General features: G+C 44.3%; 2 protein-coding genes across 3 annotated transcripts; one reads left to right on the forward strand and one right to left on the reverse strand.

Moving 5' to 3' along the window:
• Window positions 1–561: 561 nt before the first annotated feature.
• LOC134065907 (ATP-dependent zinc metalloprotease YME1L1-like) lies at window positions 562–12456 on the reverse strand. 2 transcript variants are annotated; one of them, XM_062521024.1, is made up of 18 exons: window positions 12242–12456; window positions 10774–10905; window positions 10113–10296; window positions 9527–9625; window positions 8762–8871; window positions 7638–7788; window positions 7058–7165; window positions 6514–6687; window positions 5764–5916; window positions 5315–5447; window positions 5037–5099; window positions 4233–4345; window positions 3799–3954; window positions 3438–3589; window positions 3107–3233; window positions 2769–2842; window positions 2079–2165; window positions 562–1720 (listed from the first exon to the last, which is right to left on the reverse strand). In XM_062521024.1, exons 1-18 carry the CDS (start codon window positions 12272–12274, stop codon window positions 1577–1579), a joined length of 2193 nt encoding a protein of 730 aa, XP_062377008.1. In that variant the 5' UTR covers window positions 12275–12456; the 3' UTR covers window positions 562–1576. The 2 variants fall into 2 exon arrangements, with proteins under 2 accessions (XP_062377008.1, XP_062377009.1); XM_062521025.1 differs by having other exon boundaries at window positions 7082–7165; window positions 12242–12455.
• A 999-nt stretch (window positions 12457–13455) lies between these two features.
• mastl (microtubule associated serine/threonine kinase-like) lies at window positions 13456–21242 on the forward strand. The gene is made up of 12 exons (XM_062521642.1): window positions 13456–13839; window positions 14009–14146; window positions 14544–14683; window positions 14784–14872; window positions 15118–15224; window positions 15727–15889; window positions 16102–16268; window positions 16710–17921; window positions 18688–18829; window positions 19575–19688; window positions 19960–20061; window positions 20489–21242. The coding sequence occupies exons 1-12, from the start codon at window positions 13651–13653 to the stop codon at window positions 20644–20646; spliced, it is 2721 nt and encodes a 906-aa protein (XP_062377626.1). The 5' UTR covers window positions 13456–13650; the 3' UTR covers window positions 20647–21242.
• The last annotated feature ends 29 nt before the right edge of the window (window positions 21243–21271 follow it).

The raw sequence follows: 21271 nt of genomic DNA on the forward strand, positions 1-21271 counted from the left end.
GGATATTCACTGACATGCCGCTACCAGAGAGCAATGAATGGTTATCTTTGTCCATTTGATGCAGCAAATGATGTTAAATGACACTTATGATTTCAGTTTTTGTTTTTAGCCCGTCAGCAATAGTAATGAATAAATAGTTCAGGGGTAAACTCCAAGCAAGGGTCTTATTTTGGTGCTGTCGGCTCACTAGAAAGGGGCAGGGCACTTAATATTCCTCAAAAGGACTCGGCAGAGAGGGCTGTTTAAATAGGCACTTCCACCCCACGTTGCCTGTGATTGGGGGCTGCTGGTTCGGGGACACATTCCCCATTATTTGGAGGGACAATGGAAGGACTATGCTCAGACTGGAGAGAGATAATGACAGACATTCACATTCTGCTTCGAATGAGTGCATCTTCTTTTTAACAAAAGTTGAAGAGTGACTGTTTTGAAAGCACGGATTCTATTTGGGTTAATCCTCTCAGAAACCTTTCTGTTGTGATGTTTGAAAGATTTACTGAAAAGTACAAAATACTTAACTTATAAGACACTTGTCATGTATTTGAATAAGTGACACTTGAGAAAAGTTATGGAGGCCTTTATTCATAGTTTCCATAGCACAAGGATTTTTTTTTTTGGATTTTCATAAACAGACGTGGGTAACGGTATTGGTTAACATTCATATACGCACACTTATATACACTGACTTTTTTAAATCTCTCTTACATATTGATTCAAGCATATGGAGAGAAGATAGAGCCAGCTGGCTCCACCTGAATAAATAACTTAAATGGATAAAATCGTTACAGTCATCTTTATTTGAATGCAACAATTTAAACTCTAATTCAAGCCGAGAGGGAAGTCAACCCTGTCCAACTACTCGAAGACAAGAAAACCTAGAATTTACAATTTACAGACTGATCACTCCAACCATTACATGATGCAAAGAGGGGGGGAGGGGGGTTGCTATGGAAGAATACTGACGTTCCAAAGTCACTCTAAATGTGTTGCTGAAGAGAGACTACATCAGGAGTTCACTAAATATGCCTTCACATTCTAGGTTTTTCTCACAGCTGCAGTAAAAAGTGGAGAGCTAATCCCAAGTCTCCACAAATATCCTGATCACAGAAAGGCTATTTGAGGCGATATCCAGTAGTAGTTGCTTTGCAACTAAAGGTTTATTTATTCCCCTCAACTGTTACAATGTAAAACATCATTACGTGATGGGATTCTCTATGAAAGTATATCTGATACTGCAGAGTGAGACTGAGACTCACCATGCAGGTGGGAGATTTAGAGAAGCTTTTACAAGCCGGAACGTCCTGATATATGTATATAAAAAAAATACTAAAAAGAATTAAGCGGATGTTGATGACCAAATGGATTCCTGAAAGGAGATTTTTTTGGGGGGGGGAGGCAACTCGACTGGCTACATTTGGGTGTAAAAAATGGGCTGAAAGTTGTTTAAAAAAAAAAAAAAAAAGGAGGAAGAAAAAAGGAAAGAAACAAAACTAAGTCTTTGTCATCCCTGCAACATAATTGCACTGGAAGATATTTACACATGGGGCATTGGTATCAGTCTTCTCCGCGGGCGACATCATCTGGGGTCGAGGGCCTTGCCCTCCAGCACCAGCTTGATCTCCTTCGCGTCCAACGTCTCGTAGGTCAGCAGGGCGTCGGCCAGCTTCTCGTGCTCTTTGCTGTACCTCTTCAGGAGGTTCTTAGCACGTTCGTAAGAATCCTGTGACGAGGCACACAGAGAATTAGGCCACGGTATTCATATTTACATTTGTCTGGATTTTGCTGATACTTTTCTCCAGTGCCCAAATGGTTATATTACTGAATACGTCTCAGCATTGTTTAGTGTGGAGAAAAATCTCGGCATAAAATGACACTATAAGACATCAAAACATGTTACTATTGAGAGAGAGATAAAGAGATAGAGAGATAGAGATAGATAGATAGATAGATAGATAGATAGATAGATAGATAGATATACATACAAAGCAACTAGATCTCATTTAATATTTTACCATTTTAATATGATAACGGAAAACCAGTGGTCTCCGGTGTCAATGTGTGTGGGACAGTCCACTCACCTGTAGCAGGACCCTGACTTCCTGTTCGACGGCAGCTTGTGTCTCCGGACTCTGCTTGGTTAGGTCGGTGTAGGTCATCACACCCAGCTGAAACAGGCCGGTAGAACAATGACAAATGGCACCAGACCGCTTACACAACCAGCAGGCTCAGAAGCAGGCCAAAGAGGCAGGACTGAAGAGCTTAGCACCGCAGCTAATGCAGGCAGCCCCTACTGGCACTTTTAAAATGGCTGCTATAAGTGATCAAATGTGATTGTTGGTAAATGAAGTCGTTCTCCGAGGAGGACTAGCTCCAAGGAGTCTCATGGTGAACACCCTGTTAGGGGTGAGCTGTGTTAACATCGAACATTTGAGGCTGGACGTAGTAGCGATGGGGGAAAAGGATTAGGAACAGGGAGCTGGGACTTAAGTCTGGAATGTTCTGCAGTCCCCTGCACCACGTGCACGGCTCTGAGGACGCCATTTCACCACGACTGAGGCCTCCTGCAGAAGACCCACTGCTGGCTAAAATGGGCCCACTCTTCTTTGGACTGCTTCATTACCCAAGCTGATCCCGAAGCCCTGGGGCTATGAGAGGGCCTGACTGTCCTGTCTATGAATTGTGCCTCCTTGGAGACTGGCTAAGACTAATACAACAAAGGTCTACACACACACACACACACACGCAAGCAAAGTTGCCACTGAGGTTACCTTGTCGCTCATCCCAAAGCGAGTCACCATCATCTTGGCTATTCTGGTGGCTCCATCAAAGTCACTTGATGCACCTGTATTTAAAAAAAGGAGAAAAAATATTAGGAGAAAAATATTTGGGATATTTTAGGAGATCAACTCCAAAATTCAACCATAACAGTGTAGCCAAACGTGGAGGGACAGAAAGTAGACAGTCTTAAAAAGGTGTCAGAAAAAAAGGTATCGAGTATCGAGGTTAGTAGGGCGAAATTAAGGGAGAGAGAGAGAGAGAGAGAGAGAGAGAGAGAGAGAGAGAGAGAGAGAAGAGTGCTGAAAGAAGAAGTATTGTGGCCAGTCACCTGTGGTGATGTTCTCGTCTCCGAATATGAGCTCCTCGGCCACGCGTCCCCCCATGCTGACGTCCATCTGGGCCAGCAGCTGTGCTCGCGTCTCACTCCAGCGGTCGTTCTCGGGCAGCATGGACACCTGCGACCCCACACGACCCCACACGACCCCACAATTAAACGACCCAGCCAATACTTTGGGGGCATTTGCAATAAAGCAGACACTGCAATCTGAGGGCGAGTGCGCACAATCTTATAATTATAATTAATTATTATAATTCTTATAATTTTTTTGTATCATTTTAATATTTTATAATAATCATTTTAAAAGACAAGGGATACACACATGACCAAGAGTAGGTCCGCGGGGCATGATGGTAGCTTTGTTGATGGGCATGGCATCTTTGGTGAAGTAGGCCACGATGGCGTGGCCAGACTCGTGGTAGGCGGTGATGGTCTTGTTCTTCTTGTCGATCTCCACACTCTTGCGCTCGGGGCCTGTCCGTCACATGAGGGGGGGGAGAAACGGAAGTAAGGCGGAGGAGCAAATGTAGGTTAGGGGGGAATTAAACAAGACGTTTCTGACTATAAGCTCACTCCCATGACCATTAAGAGGAGTGGGAGAGAGTGGGGGAAGGGTGACCGAGTTCGGAGGGGGGCGGGGTAAGATGGAGGTGTGGAGGAAGTGAGAGAGGCGTGGCACACACCCATGAGGATCTTGTCCTTAGCGAACTCCAGGTCCTTCATGGTGACCATGTCTTTGCCATCGATGGCGGCCTTGAGAGCAGCCTGGTTGACCAAGTTCTCCAGCTCAGCCCCAGTGAAGCCCACAGTGCCTCTGGCAATGACCTCTGCATTAATAGCTGGGCGAGGAAGACAAGAGTGGTCAAGTGAGACCATGTGTATGCTCAAATTATTAGTGAAGAATTCATCAAAGAGGCATTTTTGTGTGTCCTGTCCACCATTCTGACTGGAGTCTACAAAATAGTAGCACCTTCACATCAGAGAAAACATAAAATCATGTCTCTAATCAAATTCAATTCAATACCTAGCATTGAACTCAACAAAAAAACTACAAAACCACTGAAAGTATGCGCATGAGACAGCTACAAATTGCTGTGTCCAATCACGTCAGCCATACCCTCATCCATCTTGATTTTCTTCAAGTACCAGTTGAGGATCTCGGTGCGTCCTTTCACATCTGGCCGAGGGACAGTCACTTGCATGTCAAATCTCCCTGGACGGACCAAGGCACTGCAGAACAATCCAGACAAACCCTGCTCGTCAGCTTTACAATGAATTAAAATGGACACTTAACCGATTAGCAGTTGTAGCGATAACCAGTCATGTTTTTGAATGGTCGTGCATCATTCCCTCAGTTCGCCTTGAGATGGGAGAAATACGGATTTCAATGTTGGACTTCCTGCTTTCAATGATGTAAAAATCATCATTTTACATCATCGAAAGCAGGAAATCCTATTCATGGGTTTCATTGAAATCCGTAGTTCTCCTATCTCAAGGCAAACTGAGGGAATGATGCACAACCATTCAAAAACATGACTGGTTTTCTACAGATACGAAGCTTAATGCTAATCGGTGAAGTGTCCCTGTAATTAAATGTTGCCTATACAAATCCAATATGGTGAAAGGCCGTCAGACTAAACTCCTGACTGCTGGATGGCTCTACTCCTGGCAGTAAGGTGAATAGAGGACAGTTTGGACAATGGAATTCACCCCAATTATAAGGTTCAGTTTAGTTGTTCTTAATCCCCTTGTGACAGACATTTTATGTATGAATTCACATTTCGGCTAACAAAAATCCAACTCAGGGAGACTGACTCCATCAGCTTATAAGATTTGGCAAAGAATCAGAGATATCCTCACTGCTTTGGCCGATCCAAGCAGACAGAACTGTGGAGGAATTGTGTTCTCCACTGAAACTTACTTATCTAAAGCCTCAGCAAAGTTTGTGGCACCAATGACGATGACCCCTTCATTTGGCTTAAACCTGTAAATAAATAACAGATGACAACTAAAAAACACTTATCACAGGCTACACAGCCATTATCATATTTTAAACAATCACAATTCTCTTATAGCAAGACACCTGCTGGCTGGCAATACAACAGCTCGACTGGATAAACAGAAACAAATACTCCTATGAAATCATTATGAATTCTCTCACTGCTAACTAACAGAACAGGTTTTTGATGAGGTGCCTACCCATCCATCTCTGCTAGCAGCTGGTTGATGGTCTGTCTGGAGTAGGGGTGCATGGGAGATTCGATTCTCTTGCCACCCACGCTGTCCAGCTCATCGATGAAGATCACGCACGGGGCATTGGCCTTTGCCTCCTCTGGGGAAAACCAACAACAGAAACATGATGCCGCTTTTGTGCTTCTGTAGTGATTTTAATTATTCCACCTCAAGTCTTTTATGTTTTCTCTTGTTCATTATTCTTTAATGATTTTACCTTGATATATGCTTTTGTTATGATCTTTGTATTATTATCATTATTATTATAATTATTATTACTACTCTTTGCCCATTTATGCTTTTCTCTGCTATTACTGTTTGATTTTTGTGTAATGCTGTATCTTTAAGGAACACAACACACACACAACACAATATCACCATGAGATGTGAAACTATGGATTGCCGTGGGGACTCACTGAATAGGTTCCTGATGCGGCTGGCTCCCACGCCCACAAACATCTCATCGAACTCGGAGCCAGAGGCATAGAAGAAGGGCACGTCAGCCTCTCCAGCCACGGCTCTGGCCAGCAGCGTCTTCCCTGTGCCTGGGGGCCCCACCAGCAGGATGCCTACAAGACAGAGCCCATGATGGAGACAAATGGTAAATGGACTGCATTTATATAGCGTTTTTTTTTTGGGGGGGGGGGGGGGTTTGCCATCTGCGAGCACCCAAAGCGCTTTACATATCATGCCTCACATTCACCCATTCGCACACCAATGGCGGAGGCTGCCAGGCAAAGCGCAAACCTGCTCATCGAGAACACTGGGGCTAGGTGTCTTGCTCAAGGACACTTCAACTTTGATACAATCCAACAGAATTTTCACTGTCTTACCCATTATACTGCATGAGCCGCTGAATGATAATATTTAATGACTAGCTACTATAATTATAAAACACTTATAATACAAGGATCTACATATCAGTAATGCCTTACTTGCAATCATGTACAATTAAATCATAAACTGCATTTATTTAAAGGTGTACCTAAAGGTTAATGTTCAACTTTTAAGACACTATGACCACACAAGAGGAAATAAATCTGTTCATGATAAGATGCATTGTGTCATCAAATAAATAACAATAATAAAACAACTGAAGATATGAGGTTTACACCTACAGCAACCGCAGCGATAGGTGCCTTATTTATTCTCTGGTCTGTTCTCACCTTTGGGGAGCTTTCCACCTAAAACGGTGAACTTCTGGGGGTTCCGGAGGAACTCCACCACCTCCTGCAGCTCGTTCTTGGCCTCCTCGACGCCCTTCACGTGCTCAAAGGTCACATTCTTCATCTGGACCGGGTCCACCGCTGAATCCAGGCCAGAGGTGGTGCGGAAGCGCACTGTTGGGGAGAAAAAAAAGCGAAAAAGGAAAAAAGAGGGAATCCCCAAGGTTAGGGCCCAAGCACTTCGATCATTGGCTGTATTAATTGAGATAGAAGTGAAACATTTAGTGTCAGTGTGTTGGTGCCTGAACATGTATGATCTAGAACAAAGTAAGTTCATGCTGAAACATGCTAGAAATCACACAAAGCTTAAATATTATCACTTTGTCTATCTATTGAGCCGTGTTTTATACATGCATCTCTCTAAATACATACATCTACATCTCCACGGATATCAGAGTTAAGATGTCTGTGCACAAAGTATGAGTCTGACTAGTCTGAGAAATCAACAGCACACACCAGAAAGTGAATAAAGTCTGACACAAACCAGCATCAGAAAAGGAGCCTTTACCCGAAAGGAACGGGGTCTTGGCCAAGCCATAGATGCCAACCAGGAGGAGGACCAATAGGATCAGGCGCGTTCTCCTTAGTGAATCTGACAAATCACACACACACACACACACACACACACACACACACACACACACACACACACACACACACACACACACACACACACACACACACACACACACACACACACACACACACACACACACACACACACACACACACACACACACACACACACACACACACACACACACAGGGGGGAGGGAAGTTGAACTCACAAGACCCATCAACTTTAGTTACTCTTGACTCAACAGCATCACCCTGTGGCATCTCAGAGAAATGCATATGCACTCATCTACGCACATTACTAAACCTCATGGACAAAATATACCACTGCAACTTATACGGCTTCTAATTCTGTTGCACACATAGGAATTACTATAACATGTACTCATGCCTCCTTTTCATGCAATAACTGTGAGTCTGCTAATCATATTTTTGCAACAAACATATCTATGCAATATATGTCAACGTGTCCCGGAGTAGAGCCATGCCTTGTGTTCTTTGGGTGAAAGACTGGGACTTCATGAAGCCTTCAGTGAAGCCGGACTTAAAGGCATCTTGCTCCTGGCCAGACAGATTCCTCTGTTTCATTATGCCATCCACACTGTCCATCTCTGGGGGCTTCTCCTTCATCAGCAGACCCTGTGATCCAGAGAGGGAGGAGAGAGAGAGGAGGGGGAGAGAGAGAGAGAGAGAGAGAGAGAGAGAGAGAGAGAGAGAGAGAGAGAGAGTGAGAGTGAGAGCAAGAGAGCAAGAGAGCACGAGCGAGAGAGAGAGAGAGAGAGGGAGCAAGAAAGAGAGGGAGCGAGAGCCAGAGAAGAGAGAATTGAAGGAGGGAGAGAGAGAGAGAGAGAGAGAGAGATTGAGATTGAATTGAAGGAGGGAGGGAGGGAAGGTAGGTTGAGAGGTCAGAGCAGGAACAATGGGATTAATGCGAGCGGTGAGAGCCAGTGTGCGGTCATGAGACACATGGACTCTGCCATGTGAGCAGAGGACCAGCCCGCTCCACCGCGGATAGGCTGTACAACAATTTGAAACCAGCGCTAGGCCAACTCTGACGTAATGTGAGTGAGTGAGCATACACAAACAGACTCACTCACTGTGTCTCAGATCACGTACTTCTGCATCTACAATACCTAATTTGAGTGAGTGAGGGCGTTCACACTGAAAATTCGGACGCCATCTTGGCTACATAGCGGAAGGGGAGGGAATGTTATCAAACTCGTGGTGATCGCAGCTGAGAAAGCTGAGGCAGCAGCAGAAGTGGAAAACTAACTTCACAGAGCTACAAGCTCGTTATAACATAAACTGTTCATGTTTTGACACAGTATGACCATGGCACTGTCGAATAGATGACACCAATAAAGTTATATGTAAATGCTGTGATTGTCATTTCCGTGAAGTGCAGTCAGTGTTTGATATGAGACGACACTATTCTGTTAAAATGTCACACTCCGCCAGTAAGCACACAGTACTCACAGAAGTACGCACATTGAGACACAGTGACACACTCAGTCAGATTCAGGGAACTGCTTAAACTTAATTGTGTGTGTGTGTGTGTATGAGCCACACACACACACACACACGGGTATTTGTCTTCCTCCACCCAACTAACCTTCATGAAGGCTGGAGTGAAGCCTTCCGGCTCGGCTGGGCTCTCATAGCCCGCCTGGGTACGCCTCGTTTTGGACTTCAGCGTCTTGAAGCCTCGATGCTGGACCCATACTGCATGGACGGACATTGGAAGGAAAGGTTACTCAAGGTATTCAGCAAAATTTGTCCCAATAAAGCCCCAAGTCAATATCTGCCAAGGAAATCGCTTAACCTGCATCGCCATGTGTACTTGCTGTGAATACACAGGCCACAAGAAGAAATTAGAAGTAATTTTTTTGGGGTTGTTTGGTTGTTGGCTCATGACGCTTTCCAGCAACGAGAGTCCATTCACTATGCTAAGCTAAGCTAGCAGGGGTGCTGCAGGACTAAGACAATGCATGAACAGAGACAAACATGCTTTTGCTCACATATCTAACTCTAAGAGCGATGGTGTATAACCCAATTTCATAAAACAGTGGCGTGTTCCTAGTGTACCTGTTCCTAGTGTGCCTGCAGACAAAGCATGCATGGAGACAAACATGTTTGCTCACTTACTGTATCTAACTCTAGGGGCGACAGTATGTAAACCAATTTCATAAAACAGCGGCGTGTTCTTACACAGACAACAATTTCACACAGTTCTACATTTGCATGGAGACCAGACTGCACAATAATGCCTAGCTACGCTGTACCAAAAGCATGACATAACAGTACTGTATGTGCCCAAATATTGACACATTTCCTGCACAAACTGTCGAGGTCTCGTGGTGTAAATGTGGCGAGTTACCAGGCCAGTGCTGGAGCTCTGAGCAGACTGCCTGTAGAGGACTAGAGCCTGGTCTGTGGAATGCTGAAGGCTGGAACAGCCCCACTCCTCTGGAGAACCCTAGAGGACGAGACACACACGAGTGCAGTGAGAACCACATGCTCTAATTTCCCTTTTAGCACATTTTATTACACAGCTTTTTAGCTCATTATTTTTTTACACTGCTTTTACAATACAGGTGCTACACTGACCTGTTCTCAATTCTATGCAAACATAAGAAATGCTACAAACACATGTTGGAAGTAATTCATCTCATTCAATCTCATCTTTAATATATCCTAAAATATGTAACAGCTAATGTGCTGATGGTATCTCTTGTGGTAATACAATTATATAATATCACTGAATACTGTAATTACAGTGAATACTGAACTGAGGCTTGATTTAAAAAAAAACAAAAATCAAATCATATAACAAATTGAATCACAATATATGTCTGATTACTCCGTCCCACATATCATTTCCAAATCTTCATTGTGAAAAGCAATCAGTCCCCTTATCAAAGACACATTAAAACTCCCAAAGACAAAATGATGTGAAACCTCACCATGTTTGTTACTGAAGAAAGAGTCAGTGGAGATGTGGGATGTTCTCCAGCTGGGAGAGGAGTGAGGGAGAGCTGGGACTCGACTTTGTCCCGGGCTCAACCTGGGCAGGAGCCTGCAGACCAGCTCGCTGAGCTGACCAACTCCTAGGTCAGACAAGCCCAGCTCCCGTAAGCTCACTGTGGGCTGAGAACACAAGGTACAACATGTAGAGTTTGATAGGATGCAATTTTGCCGTAAAAATGGGAGGCTACATTCGATAGGCCTGTCAATAGTGGAAGACATACTCTAGTCTAGTCTTGAATTTCCCCTTGGGGATCAATAAAGTAAGGCATTTTTATTATCTGTTGAACTACTGAGAAAAAAAAACAAACAAGCAAGAAAGCTGAGAACAGCTCCCATTTATAGAACATAGAGACTTGATTTGATGCAAAAATGAATTATGTGGAACATTTTTCATCCAACAACAAATGAAGCTCACTAATATGAAATGGGCCCATAACAAGAGGCAGTTAGGGACAATTGCAATTTGGCTATTGCCTAAATGTGCTTTGCATTTGAGAGGATGACCAAGGAGCATTTGTCATAGCCAGGGGTCAATAAATGCTGGGACTTTGTTGAGTTACATTCTACTAACAGGTGCACTATGCTGCCTTACTGTACCTCTTTGAGCAAGGGATCCTGCTCTGGTGGGAGATCCTTTTGCAGACTCTGCACAGATGCTGTGGCTGCAGAGCTGGCTGAGGTTTTGATGGAATGGAGGACATTGATAAGGTGGCTCAGTGGCACTGTGACCTAAACGAACAAGGGACCACAAACTATCATTATTGATGATGATCATAAAATCCCAAGGGTCTGGTGGCAAGGTTACATTGAAAACATATAGGGGATATAATTCCTTTATAATGATATAATTATGTATTTGTAATGTGTTGTTAAATATGTATGTCCATCTGATATCAGCTCAGCTTCAGTTGGACATCACGAGACTGAAAAGTACACAAATCCATTGCACAGGTTGATTGAAAGCATGTAACTGGTTTCAACTTCAACTACACTCGTCAATTAATCAGTCTATCATGAGTCCGAGAAGGCATTTAATTAAGAAGGTCTTTATAAAACAACGTGTATAGTGGCAGTATCCAAACACGGAAAATGGGGCAAAACGCAAAGGTGAGGTTTTGAGTCCAAGCTACCATAACCACAACAACGTGTATGAAGTATAGCCTAAATCCCGACGAAAATATCCGCATTATATACGATAATGTTATGCTCTGCGTAGAACATTGTAGTTGTAAAAATCAAGCTGGTTAACATTGACCGGCTGTGTCTACTGTCAGTGGTGGTTATTCTAGTCAAACGTGTCTTCCAATGACAAACGCCACCTGATTGTGTAATCGACCGCTATGACATCCAACAGAAACATAACGTAACCCTACCGTTAACTATTTTGATGTAGAACATATCATAATTCAATGATAAAACACAAGAAGTCGGGGTCATCTGATGCCTATTTTAGCATAGTACAACTTCCACCAAATATCACAAAGTCAATGGTTGCGCTTGCCTTCCCGTTATCTAAATGTTACACAAGCTCCATATAGTAGCCTGTACCATACCATATTATGCTAACGTTAGCTAGCTGGCTGTCACGTAACTGGATGCTAGGCTAATTAGCTTTCAGTGTTGCGTTACGTGTGCTCTCTACTTTCTTGACAGACCAATTTTATGTACATATATACGAACCCTAAAGGGAATCCCTCTCTGTCTCATATATGTTATAACCTAAGCTGACTGATGTAGTGAAAGGACTAAAACACAAGCTTGCGTGTTTCCACCCATTCTCAAGGTGGTAACTTTAGTTAGCTAACAAGGCAGAACTTCAGATAGCTAACTAACTTAGCCTATACGACTGGCCAAACATCTACTCATGTACCACTCTTCGCATATCTCTGGTTACCTGACACCAACTGTCTAGTTAACCACTAAATCTGTGCTACTTGTGTTTTCTTTGTCGTTGGCACATCAACGTTGAGTCTCTGCAAAATTCAACATTAGAACATGATCATAGCTAACATGGTCGTATCCCCGAGCTAGCTTGCTAGTAGGTAACAGTTCGTTTATAATTTACCTGTGGATGAAAAGTTGTAGAGAGGGAAAACATCGCTCCGGGTTATTGGAAGCAGTCCCTATGCGTTCCTGTCAAAATCTGGAGCCCACCCCACCTTCTGCCCTTTTGTTTCCCCCTGTTACCTCACTCGACTGACTATCGTTACTTCCAAATGGTGAGGAGAGGAGGTTCTGGACCGTGAATGCTAGAGGGGGGACATATTGTTACGTCATGCTGTAACGGCTCATTCAACATCGTGCAGCTCTGCGCAGACCTGTCATGTTCAGACGTGCTGCATGTTCGACTTTTTGCATAACGCAAACGTGCACGTCACGACATTCAGCCAGTGCTACGCAGCGCTGTATACAGTTGAATAAGCCTTTGAAGCACGTACACATGCCATTGATATGAATGCGTATGCTCTCGACTACATGCATTAGAGACCTCTATTTAATTACCCGTGCATTTAAGATACGCCTTCACTGTCCAATAAATTATTATATCTATGTGGATAAGCACAACTGCCATTGTAATGGTTGATGTGAAGTCTTTGTGTTTTAGGAACAAGTTGTACATTGACTCTAATGCTGAAAAACAAAAACACATGGAGTTCTAGCGTCCAAGAATGAAACAAACTCCCATATATGGCCTGAACCCATATACATATTGTCAATATATGGCCTGAACCAAAGAAAGGCTACAGAAACTAACTGGACTAGAGCGGTAGATAAAACAGGACTAAGCTATTCAACTGAGTGTGATTTGATTGACAGTACAAAGGATCACTCCTCAAACAGTCAGAAAGGACTAGTCGGCGTTAAGAGTACAGACAGTCAGAGAAAAAGGCCGAAACAGAAGACCATATTTCAATCATAGACAGTAAAACTTTAGCCAGGGCAATTTGGAACATTCACTAGATGTTTAGTAACCAGGCATTGCCCATAGACATTGCCTGACTTTCTGACTAGCTCAGAAAATATAGCTGCCCCTTAATTTGCCTGAATATCAAATGATAGCTTTATATCTAATATATAATAATATTTATACCAATCCTATATTTTTTTTCTCTGATATATCATGGATATAGTTAAGATAATTTGAACGTCTTTCCTCTTTCCATAAAAAAGAGTTCTAGGTAACAGGCATCTAATTTGCACGTCTCTATACGTCACGTAGGACCTCAAACCGAGAGGGCATTTCAAATTTTCAAAACATCCCTGCCTGCCTTCCTTATGACAAGAGTACAATGCCGTCTGTGTTTACTTTTGCTTGGTGTGGTTAAGCACCACATATCTGTTTATGAATATATTTATAATGCGGGTGTACACAATAGTTCTACCAGCAAATGCTAGTCCAAGTAGCACACTTTGTCGTCAATTGCGTTCTCATTTTTTTTAGTGTAGCCAGTTAGATACCTTAGCAAGCTAGTCATGGATTTCGAGGGGGAAAAAACAAAACCTGACAAGGAGTCCTCAATTAATGATATAATTATATCTGCCGATGTGCCCAAGCCACCATCAATCGAAGACTTTATCGTGGTAAAGCCTATCAGTCGCGGAGCTTTTGGTAAGGTCTATCTCGCAAGAAAGAAATGCAACTCACGGTTGTATGCAATCAAGGTAAGCTTTATTGTAACGTTAAACGTTCTGCCAATGTTAGGCTGGTTCGCCTGTTAATTAGTGCTGACTTGTGGCAATCCAGCTAGCTAACCATATCGTGTTTTAGAGTCAAAATAGGCAAATCATCAGTCTAATAAATATGCTCTTTACGTTGGATTTACATTCACAGGTCGTAAACAAGGCCGACATGGTTGATAAAAATATGACAGAGCAGATGAGGGCAGAGCGAGATGCTTTGGCCCTCAGCAAAAGTCCTTTTGTGGTGCACTTGTTCTACTCCCTGCAAACATCAACTAAAGTGTATCTGGTAAGTTAGTATGATAGTTTGGTAGTAAAATATTACCACTTTTGTTAACATAAGTTGGGCTGCAACAATCAATCGTTGTATGGAGTAGTTATAGTGTCATGTCTTTTAGGAAAACACCTCTCAGCATTACCTGATTGCAGATTCTTAAACTTGAATATTTGCGACTGTATACTCCTTTGTGACAGTAAATTAATTGTCTTTGACTTGTGGACAAAACCAGGCATAAAACTGTCATTTCATCAAGCAATTAATTAGTTCATTGATTAAGTAAATAACCAGCAGATTGATTGACTATGAAAATAACTGTTAGTTGCAGTCCTACATATAGGTTTTTTGCTGATATTTTCGTTTCTTGGAAAAAAATCACAATAAAGTACTGCATTATTCCTTTGTATAGGTGATGGAATATCTAATTGGTGGTGATGTGAAATCATTACTTCACATTTATGGATATTTCGATGAAGACATGTCTCTAAAGTTTATATCAGAGGTTGCACTTGCTTTGGATTATCTTCATCGCCATGGAATAATTCACAGGTTGGTTATCATTTTACGGTGCTCCCCTCCTCCAGGTTTTTCTGGTTTTTGACTTTGACTTTGTGCCTGGTGTTTGAAACATGCATGTCGTCATTCACAGGGACCTGAAACCTGACAACATGTTGATCTCTAACGAAGGACACATCAAGCTAACAGACTTTGGCCTTTCAAAGGTTAAGCTGGAAAGAGGTATGACAAATGCAAAAAAAGATTGCGCCAAACTGCTCAGACTGGATTTTTAACGGTTGTGTTCCCTAAGAGGAGGCACATGGATCAACACCAGTGATACCACACCATTTACTGAACTGTAATCTACGCAGATATTTGTACTGTTCCAAATGAGTGCACATCTGTCAAACATTCCATGTTTTATAAAATCTCTACTTTACAGCTTTCTTATTTATGTGAAATCCATTTTCCCCTTTACCCTTCAGAGTTAAGCCTGACCGATATCCTTACCACACCCTCCTTGGCAAAGCCAAACAAGGATTATTTTCGGACACCTGGTCAAGTGCTGTCACTGATCAGCTCCCTTGGACTAGTAAGTGTAAAATCTCGTCTCTGTAGCCTGAGTGAATCCCATCCCATCCATTGATGCCTGTTTCCAAATGACCAAGAAACCCAGGATCCGGTCACAATTGTTTATCGGTCAAGGTGCAGGCTTTATTTGATGACAGATCATCAGAGCAGCACATTCGCCATGACTAAGGATTGCGCTGATGTTGACTGGGTTAACCAAATACGAATGTTTTTTTCTTTGGAATTGAGCAAACAACTGCGTTAAAAAACCTTCATTGATGGTTATTTAGAAATGGGACTCAGTGGGGTCCTTTCCAGACGAACCTGTAGAGCAAATTCAATTGTGCTACAGGTTTGTCTGGGTTCACCTAGTCCTAGGGTACCGACACTGAAGTAATTAGGCAACATTCAAAAGCATTCTAAATGCATGTGATGCATGAGGACGCTAAGAGGAGGTTTTCAGTGGTATCAAGCTCTTCTTCCTGTTTCACAACCCAACTTCCCTCCTTTTGTCAATCCATCAGAACACTCCATTGATGGAAGGAAAACGGCACTGCAGTCTGTCAGATGTGTCCACCTCCAAGACCTGCGGGAAGCTGGAGATGCGGAAGACCTCGCTCGGCTCCCCTCGCGAGAGGAGGAGGAACAGCAGCTTCAGTTCCCCCATGTGCTCCACACGAGCCTTAGGTACGCTCAGCTCAACCCACGGTGATGCCTGATAACGATTGTTCTCATAAGCATGGATTCTTCATTCCTTTTTCCATGATATAACCTCCTGACATCAGCACCTTTGTTACACTGATGTACATTTGGATGTATGCAGATATATAAGTGTGCTAAAGTATTTATTTGTGTACTGACTGACAAACTGATAAAAAAAAAATGTTTTTGCATTTCAGGCCGCAGCAGTATGTTCAGCTCTGCAGTGTTGGCCAGAAGCCTCACGCCCAAGCTGATGAAGTCCAGACAGCGCTGTGACACACAGAGCACTGGGAGCAACCTGTCATGCCTCTGCCCCTCTGCCACAGACTCTGAGAGCTGCATCAGTCCTCTGTGGGAAGACTTGGTATGTCACCGCTTTAAAGTATTCAGAACACAGATAATCATGCTGTTGGCATTCACTGTTTTCATCAAATGAACAAATATAGTAGCCAAGTTTTTGATCATATTCACTGAAACCGACAGTATGCTCCAACAGAACAACATAAATCAGTGGTTTTAGAAAAAAAAACACCTCTGCCTAGGGCCTAGTTTCACCTCCACCTAGAGCCTGTTATTGGTTTTGAAAAAGTCTACCGCTCCCAGTTCTTCTGGTCCAATAAGCGCAGGGCTGGCTGTATGATCATTGGCAGATCTGACTGTCAATCACAGTTCGGGCACAGTCATTAATAAGCACAAACGTGATGGGATGGTGCTCGGTGGTAGTGGGGGAGGGGCATGAGAGTTGTATACACTCAAAATGTTGGCTAAATTCTCCTCATGAATAATCTCTCATCTGTATGCTTAGGAATGCCAAGAATCTCAGAACGTTCCCCCTGAGGAAGGCAAAGATCAGCTGAGCATAGCTGGGAAGATTGACGCTCCCCTTGCGTCATCAGAGCGAATCCCTGGACGCGACAATGCTCTCATGTCACTTGGCAACCAGGACCTCAGGGCACACCCAATAAGAGGACAGCTGGACTTTGCCTCTGCAGGGCCGATCCAGGGAGGAAAAATCAACATCTCGACCGGCAAGCGGCTCCAGTTCGACAAGGAGGACTGCGCCCCCGCTAACCCAGCGGGATGTGCTCGTTGGAGAGCCGGCGTGTCCACTCCTGTGCCTAGCCGAGGCGGGGCCGTCGTCCCACCTGCCGCCAAGTCGGCCAAGCGCATCTTTGAGGAGGTGGACAGGAGCCCCGAGGCCACGGGGCTGCAGGCCAAACGGGGCGACACAGACTTCCAGCGGAGCTCACGGGTGCCCGGGGACGAGGACGGGAGGTACAGCACGGGGCTGACGGGGCTCTTCTCCACCGTGGGGCTGGAGGCGCGTCAGGGCGGGTCGGGAGGCCAGCGGGAGGCGAAGAGACCCGGGCCGACGCCGTCCAGCTCGGCCGAGGTGGCCAAGAACCTCCTCTGCGAGCTGGAGGACCCCGGAGAGGAGGCGGTTGCCGTGGCAGCGGCGGAGGGGAGCTTCTCCTCCTCGTACGGCGACGGCCAGGACGTGCACAGGAACCTGAGCTTGGATTCCGAGAGCTCGGCCCACGACATGTCCATCATCGGCTCCGACCCGGTCGTGCCGCCTCCGGCCGAGAGCCCCAAAGAAGCGCTGTCCTCGTCGCTGGAGGAGCTGGACGACCATGACCTCTCGGCCTGCTTCCCCCTGGCGGCCGCGCCGCCGCCCGCCTCCTCCGCCCCGATCACCGTGCCCACGTCGGGGGCCGCCTCCGGGCGGCGGGCGCAGCAGCAGGAGTCGTCGTCGTCCAGCGGCCTCCTGTTCCAGCGGCGGCTCCTCGGCCGGTCCGGCAACGCCGCCAAGTCGCCGTCCTTCCTGCGGCCGCGGAACGTGGTGGCCTTCCGCAGCTACTGCAGCTCCATCAACCGCTCCAGCCTGTCCTGCTGCTCGCGCCTCAGCCTCGGCTCCGTGGAGCCCATGGACACGTCCGCCTGCACCTCCTTCCTCAGCGCCGTCACCACCCCCGTCCAGAAGAAGAGGCCCAGCTTCGGGAGCTCCGTGCATCAGGTAGGAGCTCCGACAGGGGCGCTGCACCAGGCGTGGAACTGAAGCGTTCCGTTCTCGACGCGTAAAATCCATTTTAGAAGACTGGTTTATTTTTTTTTTTCGAACGTACGCCTCTGGTGTAGCTATTTCCATTGATTATAGTGATTATTAATAACGGAACACGAATCAGTTTTAGAAATACATATACACTACACACTACTCACAAAAAGTCAGGGATATTCAGCTTTCGGCGGGTGAAATTCATTGGCCTTTGTTTCAATAAATTGTTTGAGATGAAGACATGACCTTTGCATGCTTCTACTAAATGCCCTACCTTCATGATATCATACCACTGTAGCTTGAACTTTTCCCATTTTCCATGAATTTTATCCGATAGCCTGATATCCCTACATTCTTTTGAGAAATGTATAAGGGTGACACTGGTCAGATAGACTAATGCAATTAAACCTTAAATCTTTGTTTGGGTATTTTTAAAAGGAATACTCACTTGAGGCTTATTGCACTAGTATCTATCTATAAATGCAAGGAACGTCTGTCTGTGTGTCACTCTGTGTATCTGTTCCACGCATTACTCTTGAACCACTCATCCGACTGCTCTCATTTGGTGGGTGTGGGCTTGAAGGGATGGACTATCCGATTGTTGCCCGCCCCATCATTCTTTATGTAGATCAGATCAGTGAGGATCGAGGCCCGAGGAGCGAGCGAGGGAGGACGTATAAACGCTGAATGACAGGCACCTTTTGAATGACTTGTGTTGTGTGTCTAGACTCCAACCCCGATGGCCATGGTGCACACCCCCTTCAGGACCCCCAAGAGTGTCCGTAGGGGTGCGGAGCCCGTGCAGAGTGCCCCGATCCTGGGCACCCCGGATTACCTGGCCCCTGAGCTGCTCCTGGGGAAACCACATGGTAAGGAAAATAAAAAGCCCAGTGGACATGGACATTGGTCCAAAAACGAGAATCTCATTATTCTACAACTGGAAAAGTTGTGGGAATAGTTGTGTATGACATTTGAAAGAGACCTTTTAGGATATCGGCATCTAACGATCCCTCTTTTTGAGTTTCAGGAGTTGGTATTGGTGGTAAGCTTGTCAAAGATGTGGTTTTGTGAGTAAATGGGGGGATGTTTTCCTGCATGTGCTGGCAATGGCTTCTGTCCCAGGGCAAAGGCAAGGGTTTATTTTAGCAATGAGGTTTGGGTACTGCGGTTTTCAAACTGGGGCATCTCGTGCTCTTAACCGCTTCAGTGGTCCTCGGCTGGTTTTTCAGGGATTAATTTGTTTTATTTTTATTCTATTTTTAAATAACCCTTCCTCTGAAAACGGTGAACAGATGACTATCACAAAGCCAACATTTGTAGTCTGTGTTTTGATGTTTGTAACATTGTAAAACATGGGCTGTACTTTTGATCCTAATAACCTGATTCGGTCTTTTGACACATCACAAATCACACTGTTTGTTTGCTGTACATGAATTGCAATGCCTTGTTTGTGTCTCAAAGACGATCATGACATTGATAACTGCTTACCCCCCCGCTTCCACAGCCTAGACTAGAGCAAACGTCACACTCCTCTTAACCTCCTTTCCCGCTGCCCCCTTCTCATGTGTGACATCGTTGTTGTGCAGAGTAAGTAATTATCGCGTCTCTGTTCAGATGTGATGGTGGATTGGTGGGCACTTGGAGTCTGCCTGTTTGAGTTCCTCACAGGGATCCCTCCGTTTAATGACGAGACCCCTCAGCTGGTGTTCCAGAACATTCTGAACAGAGGTGAGCGTTATCTGTTCTGTTCGTTCATCACCATTGATCAGCATTGATTGAATGTGCTGTGAACTTCAGCCACAAATGTATTCAACTGGTATATTTGTGGCTGAAGTTCACAGCATATTCACAGTTCAACAACATCAATTTGGTGTTTTTAATGTCAGGCTTGCTGTCAACATAATGAACTGTGACCGTTTTGTATATATATTCATTATTCTTTATTTATTTTGGGGTGGGGAAACAGGCCTTACATGTTTCTTGCATTTTGTGCTTGTAGACATCCCTTGGCCTGATGCTGAAGAGGAAATATCCCTCAATGCCAGAGATGCCATAGAGATTTTGCTAAACATGGACATGGCCAAGCGTGCAGGCCTGAAAGGTGAGGCAAAGGGCCGTTTTCAAATTACTGCTACTGATGTTGACCTTGTTTCAATTGATTGAGTTATTATTTACCAGGGAGTTTACAACCAACGTTAACTAAGGTCAACTTTGAACATTAAGTCACATCATGCAAGATGCATGGCGAACACGCCAAAGCTCAGTTGTGTAAATTAATGAAATGTAAGATAATCAGCTTACAGGGTATATTGCTGAAAACATACTGTTAAGTGGCTTCCTTCTGGTTACTCGTTCAATGAAAATCCTCCAATTTTTAAGAGGAAAATGTTATGGGTTTGGTTATTATTTTATTTATTTATTTATGTATGTGTGTGTGTGTGTGTGTGTGTGTGTGTGTGTGTGTGTGTGTGTGTGTGTGTGTGTGTGTGTGTGTGTGTGTCTGTGTGTGTGTGTGTGTCTATCCTTAGAGCTCAAGGTGCACCCCTTTTTTGAGGGGATGGACTGGGAGAACCAGCAGAACCAGAAGATGCCCTTCATCCCTCAGCCTGAGGACGAGACGGACACTTCCTACTTCGATGCCAGGAACACGGCTCAGCACCTGGCCCTCTCAGGGTTCAGTATGTAGTGGACGGCCTGGGCTGGATGTCTGGTACTTTCTTTCCTAGTCTCCTAGATCATGTGCACCCCAATTCATGGGTTTCATCCAGTCCCTTTCCACAGGTGTATACAATCAAGCACCTTGATTATGAATGCAGCCTGCATGGTGCTTGATTAATACACCTGTGGAAAGGGACCTGATGAAACCCATGAATTGAGCATTAAGAGAAAGCACACCTATCTGTATACATTTAAATATGGATAGTGTATTCTGATGAAGGTTGTGTTGACTCAGAAGTAGTATTATAAAACATGGTTTGTTAAAAAAATATAGACGTTGTATATATTTTCTTAGTGAGAGAAAATCAATTTTAATATATCTATTTAATATACATATATATCATTTGTTAAACATGAGTGTTGGTGCTAGTTGAGATGTATGTATCGCTTTGTTTTCTTAAAGGTATTTTTAGAGCATTCCTTTTTCTTTTCTTTCAATATGTTTTGTGAAGCCCTATACTGTACTCGTTTATCCTTTTGGATTAAGTCTTAAAACACTGTTATTTTACTGTTTTATAACATGTAAGTGCTTGAGAAATAATGCTTACAAATAAAAATGGACAATTAATGATAAACTAGGCCCCCTTCACTTT

The sequence above is a fragment of the Sardina pilchardus genome, chromosome 19 (assembly GCF_963854185.1).
Source record: "Sardina pilchardus chromosome 19, fSarPil1.1, whole genome shotgun sequence".
Taxonomy (NCBI): Eukaryota; Metazoa; Chordata; class Actinopteri; order Clupeiformes; family Clupeidae; genus Sardina; species Sardina pilchardus.